This window comes from Giraffa tippelskirchi, chromosome 14 (assembly GCF_054371585.1).
Source record: "Giraffa tippelskirchi isolate mGirTip1 chromosome 14, T2T-mGirTip1v1.2.pri, whole genome shotgun sequence".
NCBI lineage: Eukaryota > Metazoa > Chordata > Mammalia > Artiodactyla > Giraffidae > Giraffa > Giraffa tippelskirchi.
The window spans coordinates 58,270,163-58,293,407 of record NC_137288.1 but is presented as its reverse complement, the minus strand read 5'-3'; the positions used below and the strand labels follow the sequence as shown (position 1 = coordinate 58,293,407).

The 23,245-nt window shown below is 38.4% G+C and overlaps 1 protein-coding gene across 50 annotated transcripts in view; it reads left to right on the top strand.

Moving 5' to 3' along the window:
* PIAS2 (protein inhibitor of activated STAT 2) overlaps positions 1 to 23,245 on the top strand; it is a 113,591-nt gene that overhangs the window by 50,841 nt on the left and 39,505 nt on the right. For 39 of the 50 annotated variants that reach the window (XR_014075113.1, XR_014075112.1, XR_014075114.1 and 36 more), the window contains 6 exons: positions 3,153 to 3,203; positions 3,331 to 3,421; positions 10,128 to 10,262; positions 11,767 to 11,872; positions 13,281 to 13,354; positions 21,817 to 21,977. Coding sequence is in view for 31 of the 50 variants with exons in the window: in XM_081563418.1 (XP_081419544.1) it covers positions 3,153 to 3,203; positions 3,331 to 3,421; positions 10,128 to 10,262; positions 11,767 to 11,872; positions 13,281 to 13,354; positions 21,817 to 21,977 (618 nt within the window). In the remaining 19 variants the exon portion in view is untranslated. Of the gene's footprint in view, positions 1 to 3,152; positions 3,204 to 3,330; positions 3,422 to 10,127; positions 10,263 to 11,766; positions 11,873 to 13,280; positions 13,359 to 21,816; positions 21,978 to 23,245 lie in introns of all 50 variants that reach the window. The other 11 variants (XR_014075115.1, XR_014075121.1, XM_081563430.1 and 8 more) reach the window with 1 other exon arrangement.

Here is a 23,245-nt window from a genome sequence, read left to right as displayed (position 1 = left end):
TTGTCTTTTTGCTTTGTAGATGGTTTCCTTTGCTGTGCAAAAGCCTTTACATTTGATGAGGTCCCATTTGTTTATTTTTGCTTCCTTTTCCATGTTAGGAAAGTATTTAGCTGTTATGTCTTCAAATATGTTCTCAGGCCCTTTCTCTCTTCTCCTTCTGGGGGCTCCTGTGAATTATTAGTTCATTTGATGTCCTAGAGGTGTCTTAAACTGTGCTCGTTTCTTTTCATTCTTTTTTCTTTGTTCAGCAGCAGTGATTTCCACTACTCTCTTTCAGCTTACTGATCCATTCTTCTGTATCATTTTATCTGTTGTTGATTCCTTCTAATGTATTTTTCATTTCAGTTTTTATATTTTTCATCTCTGGTTGTTCTTTATATTTCCTAACTCTTAAAACCTCTAACTTTTCACTTTATGCAGAAGTTAACTTCTCCCAAGTTTTTAGATCATCTTACGATCATTACTCCAGACTTTCTTGGGTAGATTTGCCTATCTCTGCAGTTTTTTTCTGAAGTTTTATCCAGCTCCTTCATGTGGAAAATGTTCCTCTGCTGCTCATTAGGCCTAAGTTGCTACTTGTATTTTTATGTTTATGGTATGTTAGTTTTGTTTCTCGACTTGGGAGAAGTGGCCTCGGTAGGATATACTCATTCATGTTTGTTTAAATCATCTTATCTCCCATCACTCTTCTCTAGCAGCCTGTACTCCAAGTGGGCTTTCCCAGCTCTCCATCTTTGCGTGTCCTCTTCCTCCTTACTCTGCTTGTGGCAAACCTGAATCATGTTTTAAGGGCCAGTAAAAGTCTGACCTCTTCTGTGATGCCTTTCCATGTTTCTGCAAATGTATCCTTTGTCTCTCACTGTACCACTCTCATGAACTTATTTTCTATTAAACATTTATTTGACTGCTTGAATTTATAAACTTCTTAATGAAACCATCTCATTTTTATATTATCAAGGCCTGTTATATAATGTCTGCCGTGTAGTAAACACCTTTATATCTAATGAATGAGTTCAACATGTGGAAGTTCTAGAGCAATTACTGGCAGAAAATATCAGAAGATGCTTAGTCATTACTTGTCATGTTTGTGAAGATATATAACACATTGTATTTCCCAGTTTATATTAATTTTCCTTAGTGGAATGAAGCATCAATCCTTAGTGAACTATCCAAATCTTCATAAACGTTCTCCCATATGTCTTTCTAGGTTAGTCTTTTAAAAATTGTGTTCCCAACCTGACAAGCATTTGCCATGCTTTCGTTTTGTTGAGTATCATCCCACTAGTGAAACCACTGTGAATGATGCGAATATGTCTCTCTTAAGTGTAGGTAGAACCACTGCTGTCCAAACACTTTTCTAATTTCTTCAGAATTTCTTCTAATTATGGAAATTGCCTTGAACTTTCAAGAGAAAAGAGAATTTCCCTCTTTTCTGTAATACTTACTTTGCATAGTATACTATAATACCATATTATTTTAGTTGTATATATTTGTTACCTACTAGCATATGAGATGGAGAAGACAATGGCACCCCACTCCAGTACTCTTGCCTGGAAAATCCCATGGACAGAGGAGCCTGGTAGGCTGCAGTCCATGGGGTCGCTAAGAGTCGGACAGGACTGAGCGACTTCACTTCCACTTTTCTCTTTCATGCACTGGAGAAGGAAATGGCAACCCACTCCAGTATTCTTGCCTGGAGAATCCCAGGGATGGGGGAGCCTGGTGGGCTGCCGTCTATGGGGTCGCACAGAGTTGGACATGACTGAAGCGACTTAGCAGCAGCAGCAGCAGCATATGAGGCTCTTGAAAGCAAATATCATGTTTTATTTATCTCTGATGCTCCAGCACCCAGGCTTGGCAGTGTTTTTTGATTTTAATGAGCAGAATGATATGAGTTACTCACAAGAGGTCAGTGTTGTCTAGGCTATTGTGAATAGACATTTGAGAAATGTGGATTATTACTGGCAGGAGAAACAGTTAACAGTAATAGCAGCCAGCTTCTCACACGTGTTGAGCACTTCTTATATCCAGGCACTTCACATGTATTAACACGTTTGTCACCACAACTTCATGAAGTAGATGCAGTCATTTTCCATCTTTAACAGATGTAACCAAGCCCAGAAAGGTTGAGTCATTTGCCCAAGGTCCTGCAGTTTGGAACTGTAGAACTCAAGCTGGTCATTGCTGTGCTTTGCTGCCTTCCAGTGAACATAGAGAGTTAGAAGCAGTAAGAAGGCTAGCCCTGTGGGAGCGAGGTGGAAAGCTATATGTACTCTCCAGACAGGAGTCAGCTCTAATGATCTTCTCTTTGACAGTCCAAGATTTATGACAATGGCTGAGGGGAGGATTTCTTAAACTGTAAAGTGAATACATATCGCTTTGGGAATCTTGTTAAAATTCAGATTCTAATTCTGTAGGTCTAAGGTCGCACCTGAGAGTCTGCATTTCTAACTAGGAAGCTCCCAAGTAGTTACAGTGCTGCATCATGGTGGGCTCCATTTTGACTGCAAGGGTTTAGGAGTTTCAGTGTCAGAGATATTTTATATAGGACTCTGTTAGGTTCTCATCTAGAAATTCTAAGAGATTCTGTGTCCTTAGTTGGGTGCATCGTTAGGAAGCTGCTGTGGTACATAGGTTCTGAGACTCTGGACACCAGTTATTTATCCTAGTTCTTATATTAGAATCTCCTGAGTAGTTGTAAAGACTGTTAATGCTCCGACTGTGCTTCAGAGCCAATAAGGATAACTGGTGAGTGGGCCTTTATATTTAAAAAATTTTTGCAAGTGACTGGCATACTCAGCAAAAGTTTCACAACCACTGTGAGCAAATTAATTCATCAGAGTCTTAGAACCTAATGTGCTTCTTTTCTTGTTAACCAAATCTGTTGTCTGTTGAAATAAAAATTGTATTGTGAAAGTTCCCATGAATTGAAAATACTTTAAAATTGCTGTAAAGATAAGACTAAATGTTAAGCATATGAGGACTATCACTACAGTGTTTTGTTTTGATTAAACCTTCTGCCATTGGTTAGGCTAATGTTCATTTTATAAGGACTACGAATAAAAATACCAATAATGCTTTTTTCTGTTGAACATATTTCTGTGAATTCTAGTTGTGTTTTCCTAACCCATTTATTTTTCTCTTTCCAACAGGGATTTTTTGCCAGGTGGTAGGAGGGATTATACAGTACAAGTTCAGCTGAGGTGAGTTTGCAATTTTTCTGTTACTTTAATTTTATACTTGCTAACTATGTGTGTGTAGACCTGGATTTGTAAAGTGTAAATTTGAGTACAATATTCAAGAGTTTTTTTTTTTTTTTCTTTAATGCAGACTTTGCCTGGCAGAGACAAGTTGCCCTCAAGAAGATAACTATCCCAATAGTCTCTGTATAAAAGTGAATGGGAAGCTGTTTCCTTTGCCTGTAAGTTGATTTTTATTCACCAGGCTTTTGCTTGTGAGTTTATTATGAATACTAACAAGGCTTAAAAATCGTGACTACTTAGTGCCAGTGAGTAGTCCCAGCATTAAATACTGTTTTCCATTAGAGAGATTCATGGCTTCTTGGGGAAGTAGCAGATTCCAGGTCTGAGGGAGATAGAAGAGATGAGCTTGAAGCATCTTGTGCCAGGAAGTAAGGAAGCTGTGAAAGATTCTTAAGATGATAGCAAAAGGCAGAGTAGCAGGGCAGGACCTGTAGGGAAGGACATTAGGGCAGCATGTTGTAGTGGATGTCTGAATGAGCTGGGCCTTGGCCTTGGCCTTGGATGAGATGGTGAAAGTTAGAGGCTGCTGAGAACAACTAGACATGGTGATTGTGGATTCCAAGCCTGAGCCTTGATGGTGCACACCCTTGAGAGATGGATGCAGTGGTGTTTGATTGCCAGCCTGTTGAGAGAGGGGGAGAGACACCACCCCCACCCCCACCCCTGTATAGCCTGTTTCTCTCTCTGTCTCTGTCTGTATAGCCTGTTTCTGACCTGATGGATGTCAAATCTTAAAATAACAATTGTTGAACAGGAGTATGTATCTGGCTCCACTGAGGTTTTAACTAAACTGCTAATTTGCTACAGCTGTGTGGCAGTAAAGCTGTAATCTCAATAGTAGTAGAGCATGGCCTGTTTATCAGAGTGGATATGTATCCTAACTGAAGAAGTGCTGTGAGAACAGTGATTCTACCATGATGCTAAGCTGCCATATTCAGCAAAGCAGATACCATTTGACATGGAGATGAGGTGGCTGTTTAGCATTCCTGCTGAATGCAGGATTTGGCTCTGAAATAAGTATATGAGCAACAGCTGTGAGCAGCTGAGCAAGCCAGACAGCAAAGTCTAGAAATCTCGGCTCTTCCAGGGCCAAGTGGTTGTAGTTGAACCCCAAAGTGACAATGGCCCGTGGCCAAGGCCGACCCGTGTTACTTGAAGATCTGACTTATTGGTTGTACAGAGTCTCATTTCTGTCATATATAGCCTGTGGATTTAAAGACCTGAGAAATAGCCTGTTTCATGTATTTTATAGGGCTTGAACAGTACTGTACTACTGCCTGACTCTTTTTGAAAGATGTCTGTAAGGCTGAAATTGTGTGAGGTAATTTTCTGGGGATTAAAGGGGGGAATTTCAGAGGCTGAGTAGATACGGTTGGGGAGGAATGCTTACGTGTTCTTGTGCATGTTCAAAACCTAGGGGGCACATTTTGCCTCTTGGGTTTCTGGCTGCAAGCAACAGGAGATCTCAGGAGCTGTCTTTTATCTGGATGAATCATATAAAGACCTAAACCAGGGGAAGAAGCAGCCTTACTTGGAACTAAAGGATGCCACTGGGTGGGCAGATGTGTGGCAGAGGAAACCTAGGATTTTGGAATGATAGCACCTTTTCCATGGCTTTTCATATCCAATTCTCTTTGTCTTGGATGGGCTAAGATTTCTTTTGACCTTTGACTTTTATTGCTGTTTAACTCTCTCACTCTCCTTAAAGAAGTATCTGACTATGATAATCTTCTTCATGTCTATACACCCACCTGGAAGATCTGTCCAGTATTAAATGATTGTGCTAGTTTTGGGGAGTTGTGTCTCTGAAATATGTGAAGCTGTACTTAAACTCTGGTATTGCTGCAGAAAATACGATGGTTACAGATGTGTACACATGTTCCACAAAATTTTCCAAGTGGACCAGTCAGTGCCATGCTTTGGTATAATAATTCCATCTGTAAGATCTACAGCACCACTGTGGATAGCTCTGAATTTGTCAGTCTGTCAGGACTGTTGAGAGAGAAAAACTTAGGTAGTTGAGCACGTTCTCTGGGACACTGTTGTTCAGTCACTGCTGGTTTCTCTCCAAAAGCACTAACTAACCCTGAATACTTACACTAGGGCTGTTGGTGAACACACTGACTACTATGTGATGAGTCCCACACTCACCCCTGGAGCCAGGGTCCTGCAGTGGCTCCAGGGGCACTTGTGAGGGAGATGAAGAAATGGAGCATAGGACAAAGGATGTCAAAGCAGATTTCAGAAACAGAAGGCAATGGAGTGGTGGTGGGGGCAAGGGGGAGCTTGCCTGACCCTAATAGGGCCTTCCCAAAGATCAGATGCCAGTCTTTCCCAAAGAGGTTCTTCATGTGTAGCCTTGTGAATTCCTGTGGGACAGTGGACATAAATGGAGCTGATAGAGAACTGCTGAGACCTCCCCTTGGTCCAAGATTGCTATTGATTGGGATAATGTAAATGGGCATTGATTGGCATGTTTATGAAAGTCATGTGAGTATACTGCCACCTTAGGAGAAGAATTAAGTTCTTCACCACCATTGAGATCTTCAGGGACTTTGTTCCAATTGTAAGAAGCATCAGTAGGCCACAGAGAAGTTTGACATGTGGTCCTTGCCCATGATCCTGGTTTATTACACAACAGATCTTGGAGGAATAAGCTTTGACAGTCATGGGATTTCCCATTAGGGCTCTGAATAAATTCCAATTTGTATCCTGGAACAAGTCCCTGTCTGTATGACCTTATTGCAGTATGCAGTCATCATGGATCCATAATGGTTGGATACTCTACCACATGAACAGAGAGTGAACTGGATGGAAAATGGTGTTCCCTTGATAATAGTAATGTGTCCCTGGATAATAAGGGTCAAATAGTGATGAAAGCAGAGTATATGCTGTTTTTACCCAGATCAAGATGATGACTTTTAAAAGATACTTTTATCTATTGATTTTCTAGTCTCTTGATAACAGGGATGACAGTAAGCAGCTCATAGCAGGACTTGTAGAATGACATGTGCAGTGAGGACAGACACAAGTGAAACTGCCTCCAGGAATATTCCCCTCACCTCCATCTTTGACCCAAGTGCTGCCATTGTACAGACTGACCACCTGATGAGAAAATTATGTGTTTTTAAGGGCAGGAGAGAGAGGGGAAAAAAAGACCCTCTTTGCCTGGAGAGTTTTGAAAGGCTGAATTATTTTTCCTTTTAGACAGATTTTGAGAAATGGATGTAAACCTGTGGAGCTGTGAGGTTGGGGGTGTGTGTGGGGGTTGACGTGGGAGAGTATTTCTTGTAGAGATTCCAAAGAGTGGAGAGGATGTGTGCTACAGTGCAGCCGGCAAAAATCTCCCAAGTGTTTCCTCTCATTGCAGCGGGAGATGTGTCAGTACCAGTGCCATTATCTTATTCTTTTTCTGAGTTTGTGGATTTCTTTTTCCTGATACATAATTTTTTTCCTGCATATATTAGTTATGCTGATGGTCTACCTCACAGTAAATCTGGCCTAAAGTACAATCGTTATTTTCTTTTGTTAAAACACATAAACATGCTCCAGTTTGAAGAGATTCCCTTGGCCTAAGATGGGATAATATTGGCATCTAAAATATAATACTTAAGTAGACTCAAAATTATCAAACATAAGTGAGTTTATAACTATGCTAAAATAAACCATTGGAGGTTGCATCAACTCATTGCTCTAAAAATTGATAAAGAGAGAGAATCATTGATTTCGGAGTAACCAAATGTTGATGTGGTCAGATTGTTTATGGAAAGTTTAATACAAGCAAAAGGAAGAATGGATTTAACACATACATGTACACCCATGATTCATGTCAACGTATGGCAAAACCACTACAATATTGTAAAGTAATTAGCCTCCAATTAAAGTAAATAAATTTTAAAAAAAAGAATTGAAAGTAAAAAAATAAAATTAAATTAAAAAATAAAAAACTTTTTTTTGTGTGTAATCCATGAATCATATAATGGATCTAGGTAACCATGACCGTTGGATACTGAAACCACTAGATCAAAGCTAGATGGAAGGGATCAGGCTGACATAAGCTGAACTGATCAACCTTGACATCACTGAAAATGGAGCAAAGAAACATTATGTACCTCCTGACATGGTACAATGGGAAGTATGTAGCATTCTCTATGAAGTTTTTGTCTCTGAAAATTTGAACCTGAATCTAGTCAGCCTGTGCAACTAATCACCAGCTTAAAACATGGAGGGTCACGTCTTCAAACTGTGAGGAAGCAGTCAACCAAATCCAGAAGTGAGAATATTCTTCAGATCAAGAGCCTTGGGGTCCCCAACAGAACAACGGCATCAGAAACAGAGTGGGAGTTTTGGGGCAGGGGGTGAGAGAGGATGAAAAGTATTCTTTAATCTCGAGTAAAGGAGGCTGCAGAGACAACTGAGCACGCTGTGAGGCTCTAGTTTGGATTCTAATCAAGACTCTAAAGGGACATCTTATACGTCAAACTGTGTATGAATAAAATCTTGTGTCTGGGATACTTTATATAATACTCTGAGATGGGCAAAGACTACTTAGAAGTAATGGGTGATAGTTTGTTTAGACTTTTTTCTCTAGTTTTGTATACATTTGAAGTTTCAGTAATAGAATAAAAGACATCTTCGAGGCAGTTGAGAAGTTGCAGTATAAACTAGATATTAGACAGTTTTTAAAATCATGGATAATTTTGTAAGGTTATGATACTGTTTTTATTTCCTGAGGTCTTTTAAAGATGCATGTAAAAGTATGGGTCAAGTCACATGTCTCGAAGTTGCATTTAAAAAATACTTGGGCAAAAATAAAGATGTATATGTGTGGAGTCCCCTTCATGGATTATAGCCTTGTCGTGGCAAAGGGGTTTGTGTAATTCAGTGAAGCTATGAGCCATAGTGGGCAGGGCCACCCAAGAGGGGTGGTTCATAGTGGAGAGTTCTGACAAAATGTGATCTTTTGGAGAAGGGAAAGGCAAAACACTTCAGTATTCTTATCACGAGAACCCCCTGAACAATACAAAAAGGCAAAAGATAACTACACCAGAAGGTGATTCCTCCTCCCAGGTCTAGGTGCCCAGTATGCTACTGGGAAAGAGCAGAGGACAGTTAGTAACAGCTCAAGAAAGAATGAAGAAGCTGGGCCAAAGTGGAAACGACACCCAGTTGTGGATGTGTTTGGTGGTGAAAGTAAAGCCCGATGCTGAGAAGAACACTATTGCAAAGAACCTGGAATGTTAGGTCCATGAATCAAGGTAAATCAGATGTGGTCAAGCAGGAGATGGCAAGAGTGAACATCAGCATCTCAGGATTCAGTGAACTGAGATGGACAGGAATGAGTGAATTTAGTTCAGGTGACCATTATGTCTACTACTGTGGGCAAGAATCCCTTAGAAGAAATGGAGTAGCAGTGTTTCGTGCAATGATGGGCACAATGAAGGGCAGAAGTGGTCAGGACCTAATAGAGACAGAAGAGATTAAGAAGAGGTGGTAAGAATACATAGAAGAACTATACAAAAAATATCTTAATGATCTGGATAACCACAATGGTGTGGTCACACATCCCAGGCTAGGCATCCTGGAGTGTGAAGTCAAGTGGGCCTTAGGAAGCATCACTTTGAAGAAAGCTAGTGGAGGTGAGGGAATTCCAGCTGAGCTATTTCAAATGCTAAAAGATAATGCTGTTCAAGTGCTGCACTCAGTATGTCAACAAATTTGGAAAACTCAGCAGTGGTTGCAAAAAAAGATCAGTTTTCATTCCAGTCCCTAAAAAGGGCAGTGCCAAAGAATGCTCAGGCTACTAGACAGAATGAATTGTACTCATATTGAATACTGAACTGAAAAATTACTGTCATAATCCTTCAAGCTAGACTTCAGCAGTATGTGAACTGAGAACTTCCAGATGTGCAAACTGGGTTTAGAAAAGGCAGAGGAACTAGAAGTCAAACTCAATGTTCGGTGGATCATAGAGAAAGCAAGGGAATTCCACAAAAACATCTGCTTCATTGACTACACAAAAACCGTTGACTGTGTACTACTACTACTACTACTAAGTCGCTTCAGTCGTGTCCGACTCTGTGCAACCCCATAGACGGCAGCCCACCAGGCTCCGCCGTCCCTGGAATTCTCCAGGCAAGAACACTGGAGTGGGTTGCCATTTCCTTCTCCAGTGCGTGAAAGTCAAAAGTGAAAGTGAAGTCACTCAGTTGTGTCTGACTCTTTGCGACCCCATGGACTGCAGCCTACCAGGCTCCTCCGTCTGTGGGATTGTCCAGGCAAGAGTACTGGAGTGGGGTGCTATTGTTGACTGTGTGGATCACAACAAACTGTGGAAAATTCGTAAAGAGATGGGAATACCAGACCACTTTCTCCTGAGAAACTTGTATGCAGGTCAAGAGAGCATTTTTATCCTTCACAAGATTTTAATAATTCCTTTGAAATTCCCCAATTTGTACTTTTTTTTAATTTTCAGAGCTCGTTTTCCCTCTTTGTCACCTCTGGTATTTGAATGAATGCGAGTTCCTAAAATGAATCAGTATAAAGAGATTCAACTTTATAGTTTAAAAGAAAGGAAAAAAAATCATAGCCAGTATGGCAAGATCTCAGCAACTTTGATTTTAATGGAACATGGAATTTTTGTTGTTGTATTTTTCTGGATTTGTAAAATATTTTATAACGTTTTTAAAAGGTTATTTTCCTTTTCTGGATTTCCTCACCTTAGGGTGAGGACTTTGTGATTTCCAGGATAAAATGAAAGAATTTAGTGTGACTGAAATTAGGCAAGATGCTGTATTTGTCATAGAGAAAATGTTTGCTCCTCTGCTCAGAATTTTAAATTGCTTTTCTTTTTTATGGTTATAGGGCTATGCACCACCACCTAAAAATGGGATTGAGCAGAAGCGCCCTGGACGCCCTTTGAATATTACATCTTTAGTTAGGTTATCCTCAGCTGTGCCAAACCAGATTTCCATTTCTTGGGCATCAGAAATTGGAAAGGTAAAGATTCTTTTCTCTAGGGAACATGAAAGTGATTCCTCTAGGTGGTATTGATTTATTTTGCTTTTTCTTAGGCTACTAGTTCCATCTCGTTCACTTTTCTGTTTATAAACCCCCAAAGCCATAATTTTCAATTCAGAATAGAGGTGTGAGATTCTTAAAGGTTAAAACTTGAAGGTTTCTTCAGTATCATCTCCTTTATCTCTCTGTTATCTTCCAAAGGAGATAAGTACTTTAACAGTATTTCTTAAGTCAATGGTTAATCACAGTTGTGTTTATGTGTGTGTTTTAAGTGGTATTTTAAAAAAGTGGGAATTTGGGCTACTGTTACGTATTTATGAAAAGGGACGAAGAGAGCTTTATTAGGCTTTGGGGGAAATGGTTAAATGTACTCTTGTCATGATTAGACATAATCTATTCCAGCCTTTGTATGAACAGCTGATACTTAAATAATGTGAGCATCTCATAATATTTACTTAGATTCATATTTACTAGAAAATATTTACTTAGATTTGTATTAATTCCTCCATACTTTGAGATTGATGAACTTAGTTTTCTGCAGATTCTTTGTCTTAAAAAAGCTTTTTGTCAGTTATGAAATACTGATTAATACAACAAGGGATTTCCATTTTAGAACTGCTTATTTATATAACTGAAGTAATAGAAATGGAAGAGATTTCAATTAATTTCTGATCATCAGCTTTAATGTTGCTGTTTCATAGAAATAAAGGATAGTATGCCTCCTTATGGATGGAGAAGTTGAGTCATATTTGTAGGCAGAATTAATTTGGTTTTATCACCAAGGTAATTGCCGAGCTGGGCATAATGAATATTTTTGTATTAATCTTTGGACTGTACAGATACTAGGACCTCTTTAATGATTGTTCTCTTGAGCTCTCATTTCTGAATTTTTACTATAACTTGTTTATCATAAGACACTGATCCCTAATATTTTTTATTTGCATGAACTTAAATGTACAGTGATGTAGTACTGGATAAGGATTCAAGAAATCTTGGCTTAGTCTCAAGTTGGCAAATTGTTTGATTTTGGCAAACTTGCTTAATTCTCTGGGGTCTGCTTATTATAAGCAATAAGTAAAATCTTGAGAATGGGCATTATATACAAATATAAGAGACATTGTTAACTGAGCAAGTACTGATACTCTAAAAGTTTAGTGAGATAATAAAGTTTTTTGAGACAAATTTGAGCAGAAAAGCAGTATATCTTTTTGAAATGATTATGACCTTTTAGATTTTGTTTTTGAGTAAATGATTGCAGATATTGAAGGCTTAGCAGTTTTTTTTTGTTTTTTTTTTTTTAAACCCTTTATAATGGCTGCCCTGGTATCTCAGCTGGTAAAGAATCTGCATTCAATGCAGGAGACCTCAGTTTGATTCCTGGGTTGGGAGTATCCTCTGGAGAAGGGATAAATACACTTAGACAAGTGTTTTATGTAAATAACTATTATCTCTCATCTTTAATACAGATTATCTTTCTTTGTAGAATTACTCCATGTCTGTATATCTTGTACGACAACTCACATCAGCCATGTTATTACAGAGATTAAAAATGAAAGGTATTAGAAACCCTGATCATTCCAGAGCACTAAGTAAGTATTGTTTGTAAGACTGAGTGTATGAGATGGTTTTAAATGGAAATTTTAAAAGCTTCACATACACATCCATACAGGAACAATTTGAGAATAATTAGTAAAAACCAAAAGTGAATTATGAGTTAAAAATACTCTTAAGAATGGAGCTGTATAAATTGAAAAACCCTTCCCTTAGAAACTGCTCCCAAGAGGATAAAGTTTGAATCTCAACTAATATTGATATTTTTTTCTTTTCATAAGAAGTTGTTTTGGTAAATGTCTGGTTGTTGACAGTTTTGATACCTGCGTTGGGAATAGGAATGGAAATCTTCAAGTCCTCCAGTGTGTAGTATGCTATACACTTAAAAAACTTCTAACTTAAAAGGTCTTTTTGCAAAAGAAATGTTGATATCCATCAGAAATAATATTTGCCTTCTGAGATGTTTTATTTTGTACTTTGGTACTTTCATGCTGTATAATAATAAATAGAGGGAAAAAATGTGTAACCCAAGCTGTAAATAATTCAGTAACTGATGTTAATTGAACAAGACATTTTTTTCTGGGAAAGAGAATGTTTTTTCCCCCATTACCTCCCATATCACTGAACCAGAAAGGAGAGAGAACCTGTGGGTTGGAAAGGGAGCCAAGTAGGGCTGTTGAAGTGGTATTTTGTTTCTTATACTCAAGCCATTTCTCATCTCACACAGCATGTTGATCTTCCTGTCTAGAACTGAAAGCCAGGGAAATTCTTCCACAATTCTTCTTACCCCATGAAGGTTCTACTCTTTCCGGTTCCAGTCCCATTCTCCCTATCATGGTGTTGAGAATTAGGCATCTGAAGGCAGTTTATGTATTTATTAGTTTGTGTTGACAGTAACTGGTATGTATTATGTGGTGAAGAAGATGGCAGATAATCCTATATCCATAGTAGTTTTCAGTAGTCAAAGAAAGTATAAAAATATTTTACCTTTTCTTATAAAGTATAAGAATATTTTATTCGTAAAATTGTTTACAGATTTAATAATAATTGGAAATTACATGTACTCCCTAATTAAAATAGTCATGCATATGTTTTAGAAAAGTATTCAAGCTCAGAGTACAGCTACCTTCCCTAATTATATTGTTCTTAAGCCTGAAACAGCTCTCTGTTTTAAAAACTCTTCCTTACCCACAATTTTACCTTTAAAAAGAAATCTTAAAAATTTGATTAAACATGTCATTTAGAGTTTGTAATTCTTTAACCTAATACTGGAAGTATGGCTGTGTTTTCAATACATTAATACTTAACATTATAGTTTGTTTTTGTAGTTTCTTGATCTGTTTGAAGTGTTTGGGAAATTTTAAATAAGATGGCATATATTTCTATAATTCTATTCATAAGTCACAATTTTTTAAACGTTGTGTTTATTGTTGATTTTTTCTCAAGTTAAAGAAAAGCTTACTGCGGATCCTGACAGTGAGATTGCTACCACGAGCCTTCGGGTGTCCTTGATGTGCCCTGTAAGTAAAGCAGCGAAACATTCTGAGGCATTTTGCTTTTTTATAAGTTACTAATTTTCCTATAAAAGTAAGTATGGGAATGAATGATACAGTATAAAATTTTGAACTTTTTTCATTTTCCCATTCAAGAATCTTCATGGATAAGCATTATAATTCCAAAGAATACAAGCATTCTTCAGGCAGTGACTAAGCAAAAAGAGACGTGAAAGGATATTATATCGAAGAGGAGACAGAGCTTTAGGTTCACAGTAATCTGTCACTGCTAATTATAAATAATCCACAGCTAATACTGAACGTAGAGAGTTGGCTCCTTTTATCAGCATATAAACTATGTTGAAAAATAGCAACAAAATTCTTAGGACCTAATGCTAACTGATGGGAGAAATCAGGAATAGTGAATGAAGCCTTCTTTAAAATCACTACTATTGGGAAGGACCCTTTCTAGATGAGAGGAACTTTATGAGAAAAGTCCTGGAATTAGGAATTTATGATATGGTTGGTGGGAATGGTTGGGTTTGGTGACCAGCTACCACTGTGTATTGTTTTTTAAATGGAAAGAGAAGTGGGTCAGAGAAAGGGATAATTTGTTGAGCTCCTATTCTGTGCTTCTTAGACTGTCTTAACTACCAAGCCTGTGTGAAGTTGTTCCCATTTTGCCAATGAGGAACCTGAAATTGAAAGAGGTTGCTAACCCAGATCACACACTTAGGTTATAGTAGAACAAGAATAAAGAGTTTGGTCTTCTGACATTATTCCAGTTTTTTTAACAAGGTACCATATTGCCACATGGGGCCAAAAATATAAATATCCTGAATATAAGTCTACCTCTCTGATATTCTGGAAAACAATTATTTGCAGGTATCTTTCTTTCTAAAGCTTTATTATGTATTATCATTTGCTTGAACTTACCTTCATTGAAAAGGGATAGAATTACATAAAATTGGGATTGCTTCCAAATTGGGAACCTGTGGTTATGAAGCAGAGAGAACGTCTGCAGGAGGACATTAATGCCCTGAGGTGGTGGCAGAGGCCCTCGAGGGCATGTGTTTAGACCCAGGGTCTTCTCAAGTCACTGGGTATCAGTTCATTTGAGTGTCCTCACAGTACCTTTTTTTCCTTCTCATGTTAAAATTGATACTAAATTGAAACACGTGAAATTTCCATTTTGTTAGTCAGAAACAGTTTGAATATGAGAAATTTCTTAATGGTTTAGCCCTGGTATATTTGGCAGATACTCATTGCTGGCTATATTTTAAGCACAGCCACTGTTTGGGAATGGAACTTGTGTTACCTTTATGTTCTAGTATGTCAAACTGTTGTCAGGAAGAAAGCACTTCTCTTTCCCTAAGAAGTTATACAGTTACACAGGGCCCTATTCTGTAAGTTTTATTTATTTTTTGAACGATTTTTGTTTGTGTGTGTTTTTCCTCTTTTCTTTCAAACACTGTGCTATTCTACGTGACAACAACCCAAACAATAACCAAACTGTTGGATTCTTGGACATTCAAAATAGTGAAAGTGGCACATTGAAGTGGTTAGGATTTCTCCTATATAAGAGTAAGTTCCTTTCAGATGTGTCAGTTTTAAGAAAATTAACAGTTCTGTTATTTGAAGAAATAACAAGATCCTGTTTAAAGTTCATTAAATATTTTCTTTCTCTGCTTACAAGTGAGAACAGATCTGTTTTGAGACTGTCTTTTGAGCTTTTCCTCAATATTCATTCTTCTTATTTTTTTCAGAACACTTTCTAAGAAAACAGTGAATAGTACTCTTCAGACTACCCCAGTGTTCACACACATTGGGTTGATAACTGTAGGATGTGGTGTATGTTATTAGAAAACCAAGCGCAGGTGTTTTGAGCAAACTTAGCAGATAGATGATGGCACTTAGACTATGAAAGTATAGTTTTAGGGGCAGAGACACTATAACAGAATGGAAATAAGACAGGAAGTAGGATGGTGATGGGAACTGGAGAGGAATAAAAGGATCACAGGCACTTGGGAGGATAAGCCTAAAAAACCCTGGGTTTAGTGGGCAAAAAGGAGAGAAAATGAGAGCTTAAGGTGGTGGGAGAAATGTTCTGTTTCATGATATGTGAAATGTTCTCTTTTGTAAAGCGATTTAGAGTAGACATGAATCTGGATAGTGAGAGTGCAGTCCACGATCTCTGTTCTTGAGACCTAAGGGAGGTATGTTTTCAGCACTAGTTGCTGAAGAGGGATCTGATTAAGTGTGTATAATTAACTTTTTGAACACAGTATCTGAATTTTACACAGAATTGAGGTTAGAATGAAAACTGACCTTTTCCAGTCCTGCTGAGTTTTTCAAATATGCTGACATGTTGAGTGCCGCACTTTAACAGCATAATCTTTAGCATTTTAAATAGCTCAGCTGGAATTCCCTCACCTTCACTAACTTTGTTCCTAGTAATGCTTCCTAAGACCTGCTTGACTTCACACTGCAGGGTATCTGGCTCTAGGTGAGTGACCACACCATCGTGGTTATTCCTGTCACTAAGATCTTTTTTGTATAGTTAGTTCTTCTGTGTATTCTTGCCACCTCCTCTTAATCTCTTCTGCCTCTGTTAGGTCCTTACCCTTTCTGTCCTTTCTCATGCCCATCCTTGCCTGAAATGTTCTCTTGATTGCTCCAATTTTCTTGAAGAGCTCTCTAGTCTTTCCCATTCTGTTGTTTTCCTCTACTTCTTTGCATTGTTCATTGAAGAAAGTCTTATCTCTCCTTGCTGTTCTCTGGAACTCTGTTCAGTTTAGTGTACATCGTTCCCTTTCTCCCTTGCCTTTGGCTTCTCTTCTTTCCTCAGCTATTTGAAAAGCCTCCTTGTATAACTACTTTGCCTTCTTGGATTTCTTTTTCTTGGGGATGGTTTTAATCACTGCCTCCAGTATAGTTCCTCAGGCACTCTGTCTACCAGATCTAATCACTTGAATCTATTTGTCATGTCCACTGTCTAATCATAACTAATTATTATTTGGGTCATATCTGAATGGCCTAGTGGTTTTCTCTACTTTCTTCAATTTAAACCTGAATTTTGCAGTAAGGAACTCATGATCAGAGCCACAGTCAGAAACAGGTCTGGTTTTTGCTGACTGCATAGAGCTTCTCCATCTTCACCTGCAAAGAATATAATCAGTCTGATTTCGATATTGACTATCTGGCAGCCCACTCCAGTATTCTTGCCTGGAGAATCCTGTGGATGGAGGAGCCTGGTGGGCTGCTGTCCGTAGGGTCACACAGAGTTGGACACAACTGAGGCGACTTAGCATGCATGCATGCACTGGAGAAGGAAATGGCAATGCACTCCAGTATTCTTGCCTGGAGAATCCCAGGGACGGAGGAGCCTGGTGGGCTGCCGTCTGTGGGGTCGCACAGAGTCGGACACAACTAAAGCGACTTAGCAGCAGCAGCAGCATCTGGTGATGTCCATGTGTAGAGTCTCCGTGTTGTTGAAAAGGGTGTTTGCTATGACCAGTGCGTTCACTTGGCAGAATTCTGTTAGCCTTTGACCTGCTTCATTTTGTATTCCAAGGCCAAACTTGCATATTACTCCAGATATCTCTTGACTTCCTACTTTTTCAGTTCAATCCTCTATGATGAATAGGACATCTTTTTTTGGATCACTGCCTTGTTCGGGGCGAAGGGTCTTCTGTAACTCAATGAAGCTACGAGCCATGCTGTGTAGGGCCACCCAAGATGGTTGGGTCATAGTAGATAGTTGTGACAAAATGCGATTGACTGGAGGAGGAAATGACAAACCACTCCAGTATATTAGCTGTGAGAACCCATGAACTGTATAAAAGGGCAAAAAGATAACGATACTGAAAGATGAGCAGGCCCTCCCAGCACTCTCCCCCCCCCGCCACCCCCAGGTCAGAAGGTCTCCAGCATGCTACGGGGAAGAGCAGAGGACAACTATTAACAGCTCCAGAAAGAAGGAAACTGCTGCCAGAGCAGGAATGACACTCATTTGTGGGTGTATCTGGTGATGAATGTAAATCCAATGCTATATGGAACAGTTTTGCATAGAAACCTGGAATGTTAGGTCCATGAATCAAGATAAATTGGACGTGGTCAACCAGGAGATGGCAAGAGTCAATATCGACATCTTAGGAATCAGTGAACTAAAATGAATGGGAATGGGTGATTTTAATTCAGATGACCATTATATCTACTGCTGTCAGCAAGAGTCCTTCAGAAGAAATGGAGTAGCCCTTATAGTCAACAAGAGAGTCCAAAATGCAGTTCTTGGGTGCAGCCTTAAAAACAGCAGAACAATCTTGGTTCGTTTCCAAGGCACACCATTCAGTATCACAGTAATCCAAGTCTGTGCCCCAACCATCAGTGCTGAAGAAGCTGAAGTTGATCAGTTCTATGAAGACCTAGAAGACCTCCTAGAACTAACACCAGTACTCTTTTTTTAAAAATGATGTGTGATAACAAAGGGATGCCTATTAGAAATGCAAGTGTAAGTTGTTATTAGAAAATCTATTGAAATATTCAAATCTATAACAATAATTTAAAAAGAAAAAAAATCCTCCAGCTACCCCATTAGGTGCTGAGTAGGTCAACATCCTTTCCTCACAGAACAGAACCTCTTAGCAAAATAGGAAAACGTAGATAATTAAAATGAAAAATTACCACCATGTGTGATATAAAACGAGGAATGTCTTCATGAAAGTGAAGAACCTTTGAATTTGTGTTATAGCTCTGCCAACTGTGTCTTAGTGAGTGTATTGTTTTTAGTATCTTGTAGCCTCAGCACCGTCATTTCAAAAGTAGAAATAGAGGTAGTACTAGTCTTTTGGAGTCATGCAATTTTTATGAGAATTACATGAAATTTATGTAAAAGTCTGTAACGTGCTGTAAGATTCTACATTACATAAGAGGTTATTTGTTATTAAGGAAGGGGAAATAATGAAAGCATATATCATAGAAGAAAAATTGCCTCACATATTTTCCTCACCTTTTTCCATCTTAAATATTCCCTAACATTATACAGAAAAACCTGAATGAACTTATTGGGCATCCCAGGAGTTAAATTATGCTACCCACTTGCATGAATCACTCTAACCTCTAAAAACCTCTTTTAGAATCCTAGTTAGACACTAAGAGACAGTATGGACTCCAGAGCTAGAGCATCTGGGTTCAAATATTGACTCTGACTTTGTAATGTTAGTCAAGTTACTTAGCTTCTTTGTACCTGTTTCCTCATGTATAAAATGAGGATGATAATACATGTCAACTGTGTAGTGTAGTTGTTAGATTAAAATGTAGTGTCACTAAGGTTAAGGTAAAGGCTTTCATTGTGCTACTTTGCATATAGGACTGCTGTAATGATGAGTTGGCTAAATTATTTTCTTTTATATTATAAAATAACCCAGTGTTCATTTTAGAGGAAAGAAATTACAGGTAAACCAAAAGGAAAAAAGGAGAATATCCTAAAGATCCTCCCTCTCAAGGAGAATTAATGATGTTATAATTTTCTGTGATTTCTTCTAGGCTTTATAGTGCATACGAAGAAGTCCTTTCTTCTTCCTTTTCTTTGTCCTTGTCATTTATCCAGTCTCTCTCCATTCCTTCTACCATCTGGTTGACAAATACTGAGCATACGTTGTGTCCTTGGTACTATGTTGTAACACTTAGATTGCAGTAGTGAACAGTGACATAGATCTTTTCCTTGTGGGGCTTAGCATATAGTCGAGAAATAGATTTTCTATCAGAATAAGAGAACTGATTATATAAACTGAGATATTTTTTGTAAAGGGAATATACAGGGAGGTTTGAAAGGCTTTACAGAAAAACTTGGTCTCATCTAATCAGATGTTATGTGTGTCTTGATGTTGGTATTCCTCTACCAATTGGAATAAGAATTGAATAGAGAACTAGGTTTTATCAGTATACTGACACTTCAACATATATGATTATATGAAACTAAAAAGTTGTCTTTCTTAAGTGAAGAATACATTTGCAGTTCATATCACATATATGAGATTGATTAATATAGGTAACCAAAGATTAATAACCAAGTAGAAAATCAAGAAGGTTTTGAATAAATAGTTCTTGGAAACACAAATGACCCTTAGAAGCTATAAAAAGCTCAGCTTCACTTAGAAGTGTATTAAAAAACTGTAATGGGGTATTTTTCACCTGTCAGATTGGCAGAGGTTAAAGGATTCAAGAATTGCTATATTCATAAGGATGAGGGGAGCCAGGCACATTGATACATGTATATGTGTAAATCAATAGGTAATTTATGTGAAAGTTAGTTTGTCATTGGGACAAAAATCACAAATATACTTAGACTCAAAATTTTTCCTTCTAGGAATTTATCCCATAGCTATCTATTGCAGCATCATCTGTAATGATAAAGGATTGCTGCTGCTAAGTCGCTTCAGTCGTGTCCGACTCTGTGCGACCCCACAGACGGCAGCCCACCAGGCTCCACCGTCCCTAGGATTCTCCAGGAAAGAACATTGGAGTGGGTTGCCATTTCCTTCTCCAGTGCATGAAAGGGAAAAGTGAAAGTCAAGTCGCTCAGTCGTGTCCGACTCTTAGTGACCCCATGGACTACAGCCTACCAGGCTTCTCCGTCGATGGGATTTTCCAGGCAAGAATACTGGAGTGGGGTGCCAATGCCTTCTCCTGATAAAGGATTAGAAACAGTTTAAATATAAGTACAGAATTGTGTGAATTGCATGCCACCATTTCTGTGAAAATATTTTTTTAAAGACACGCTTGATTATGCATAGACCATCTGTGAAAGGACATGCAAGAGATGAATAGCAGTGGTTCCCTTTAAATACGGTAAGAGATGAAAAAGAAAAAAAAGAAACATGTTTTCATTTTTTAAAAAATCTATTTTTAATTGAAGGGTAATGCTCAAACTACTACACAGTTGCACTCATCTCACATGCTAGTAAAGTAATGCTCAAAATTCTCCAAGCCAGGCTTCAGCAATACATGAACCATGAACTTCCAGATGTTCAAGCTGGTTTTAGAAAAGGCAGAGGAACCAGAGATCAAATTGCCAGTATTCGCTGGATCATCGAAAAAGCAAGAGAGTTCCAGAAAAACATCTATTTCTGCTTTATTGTCTATGCCAAAGCCTTTGATTGTGTGGATCACAATAAACTGTGGAAAATTCTGAAAGAGATGGGAATACCAGACCATCTGACCTGTCTCTTGAGAAATCTGTATGCAGGTCAGGAAGCAACAGTTAGAACTGGACATGGAACAACAGACTGGTTCCAAATAGGGAAAGGAGTACGTCAAGGCTGTATACTGTCACCCTGCTTATTTAACTTATATGCAGAGTACATCATGAGAAACGCTGGCCTGGAAGAAACACAAGCTGGAATCAAGATTGCTGGGAGAAATATCAATAACCTCAGATATGCGGATGACACCACCCTTATGGCAGAGAGTGAAGAAGAACTAAAGAGCCTCTTGATGAAAGTGAAAAAGGAAAGTGAAAAAGTTGGCTTAAAGCTCAACGTTCAGAAAACTAAGATCATGGCATCTGGTCCCATCACTTCATGGGAAATAGATGGGAAAACAGTGTAAACAGTGTCAGACTTTATTTTTTTTGGCTCCAGAATTGCTGCTGATGGTGTTTACAGCCATGAAATTAAAAGATGCTTACTCCTTGGAAGGAAGGTTATGACCAACCTAGATAGCATATTTAAAAGCAGAGACATTACTTTGCCAACAAAAGTCCGTCTAGTCAAGGCTATGGTTTTTCCAGTGGTCATGTATGGATGTGAGAGTTGGACGGTGAAGAAAGCTGAGCGCCGCAAAATTGATGCTTTTGAACTGTGGTGTTAGAGAAGACTTTTGAGAGTCCCTTGGACTGCAAGGAGATCCAGTTAATCCATCCTAAAAGAGATCAATCCTGAGTGTTCATTGGAAGGACTGATGTTGAAGCTGAAGCTCCAATACTTTGGCCACCTCATGTGAAGAGTTGACTCATGGAAAAGACCCTAATGCTGGGTAGGATTGGGGGCAGGAGGAGAAGGGGACGACAGAGGATGAGATGGTTGGATGGCATCACCGACTCGATGGACGTGGGTTTTGGTAGACTCCGGGAGTTGGTGATGGACAGAGAGGCCTGGCGTGCTGCAATTCATGGGGTCGCAAAGAGTTGGACACGACTGAGTGACTGAACTGAACTGAATGCTTTAAATGTTTTCATTTTATATTTATCTTTTTCTACCTGTGATTTTACAAGTTTTACTTATTTTCAGAAAGTGAAATGGTCTTTTAAAAATTATAGCTCAAGCAGTGAATACAAATAAAGTATATTGGAGTCTTGATGGAAATAAATTCTGGTTTGAATTTCTTTTTCATTTTGTTAGTCTTGTATGGCTTCTTCAGATTTTTATGACTTTTGAGGCCTTGTTCTCCTTTCTGAAATGACTTTCCATGTGGTCTTCCCTGTCCTCTAGTTAGGGAAAATGAGGCTGACAATCCCATGCCGTGCGGTGACTTGTACACACCTACAGTGTTTTGATGCTGCCCTTTATCTGCAAATGAATGAGAAGAAACCCACCTGGATTTGTCCTGTGTGTGACAAAAAAGCTGCCTATGAAAGTCTGATTTTAGATGGGTAAGTATATCCCAACATAATACTTAATTACACTCAATCTTATTTTTAAACTGTAGTTGGTGGTCCTTCTATCTTTACAATATTACTTCTGTTGCTGACAAGAGGGTGAGTAGTTTCCTTTTCTTTTTGCTTTCCATGATCGTATTTCATTACCTATAGGAAAGAGGGTAAAATCCACTTGGTGATGTCATTTTGCTTATCTAGAACTAGAAGAGCAATGAAGTCTCTGCAAAAACATACTGATTAAGTGGTAGGGTAAATAGAGTTGTGTTATGCAGCTGGTGAGTTTAAAATGGGAATTCACTTCTAGGTTTTTCTGACTCGGGAGCCCAAACTCTTAAGCAGTATCGCTCATATTGTGTATGTTGAAAATAATACAACCTAATTGTTAGTAAGTAATGTGTATATACATTATCATTTTCATTCATTACAAAGTGATAAATAACCTAGATCTTTAAAGATAATTCTGCAGCATGTTTTTTTAAGTTTGAAAAGAGTGTTACTGTAGAGAGGAATGAGACAGTAAAGAGTGATGGGACTTTTTCTCTCTGTAAACTTTTACTTTTTAACTTGCTTTGAAATAATTTCAAACTTACCAAAAAATTGTTAACAATAGCATAATATGTCAGTTGTTAACATTCTGCTATATTGCTTTATCACATTCCCTCCTAATTTATATGTATTTTTGTGTGTGTGTGTCTGTATAGAGAGGAAAAGATGATTATCACTATTCTCAGGAACTTTTTGAACCATTTGAGAATAAGTTGCGTATTTCATGCCCTTTTGCCCATTCATATTTTAGGGTGTGCTTCCTGAATACTTGACATTGTGTTGTGGGTATACAGCTTATCATTAACGTGTTTTAGAAAGTTCCAGAGATTTTATTTGAACAGACACTAGTTTTTTTGACAGAAACTTCAAGATTTCATTTTCCCCCCTTTCATTCATGCAGTTCCTTATTCTATTCTGCATTCCTTCATGAATTCATTCAACATAATACATATTAAATACTTGCCATGTGTCAGGTCTAAAATGGAGACACTAAAGAATTGTGTAGTAAGTGTTAGGTGCTGTGAAGGTAAAGAATGAAACTGTGAAGAGAACTGGGGATGGGGAAGAAACGGACGGTAGGGAGTGTGTGATCTCATTACTATGCCCGACCTGATGGTTGGTCGGTAATCTCACCAGCACTTAGTGAAGACTACCTCTGCATAGGCTTAGGACACTGCCTCCATCATTGAAAACATTTTTATACACAAGTGTCATTT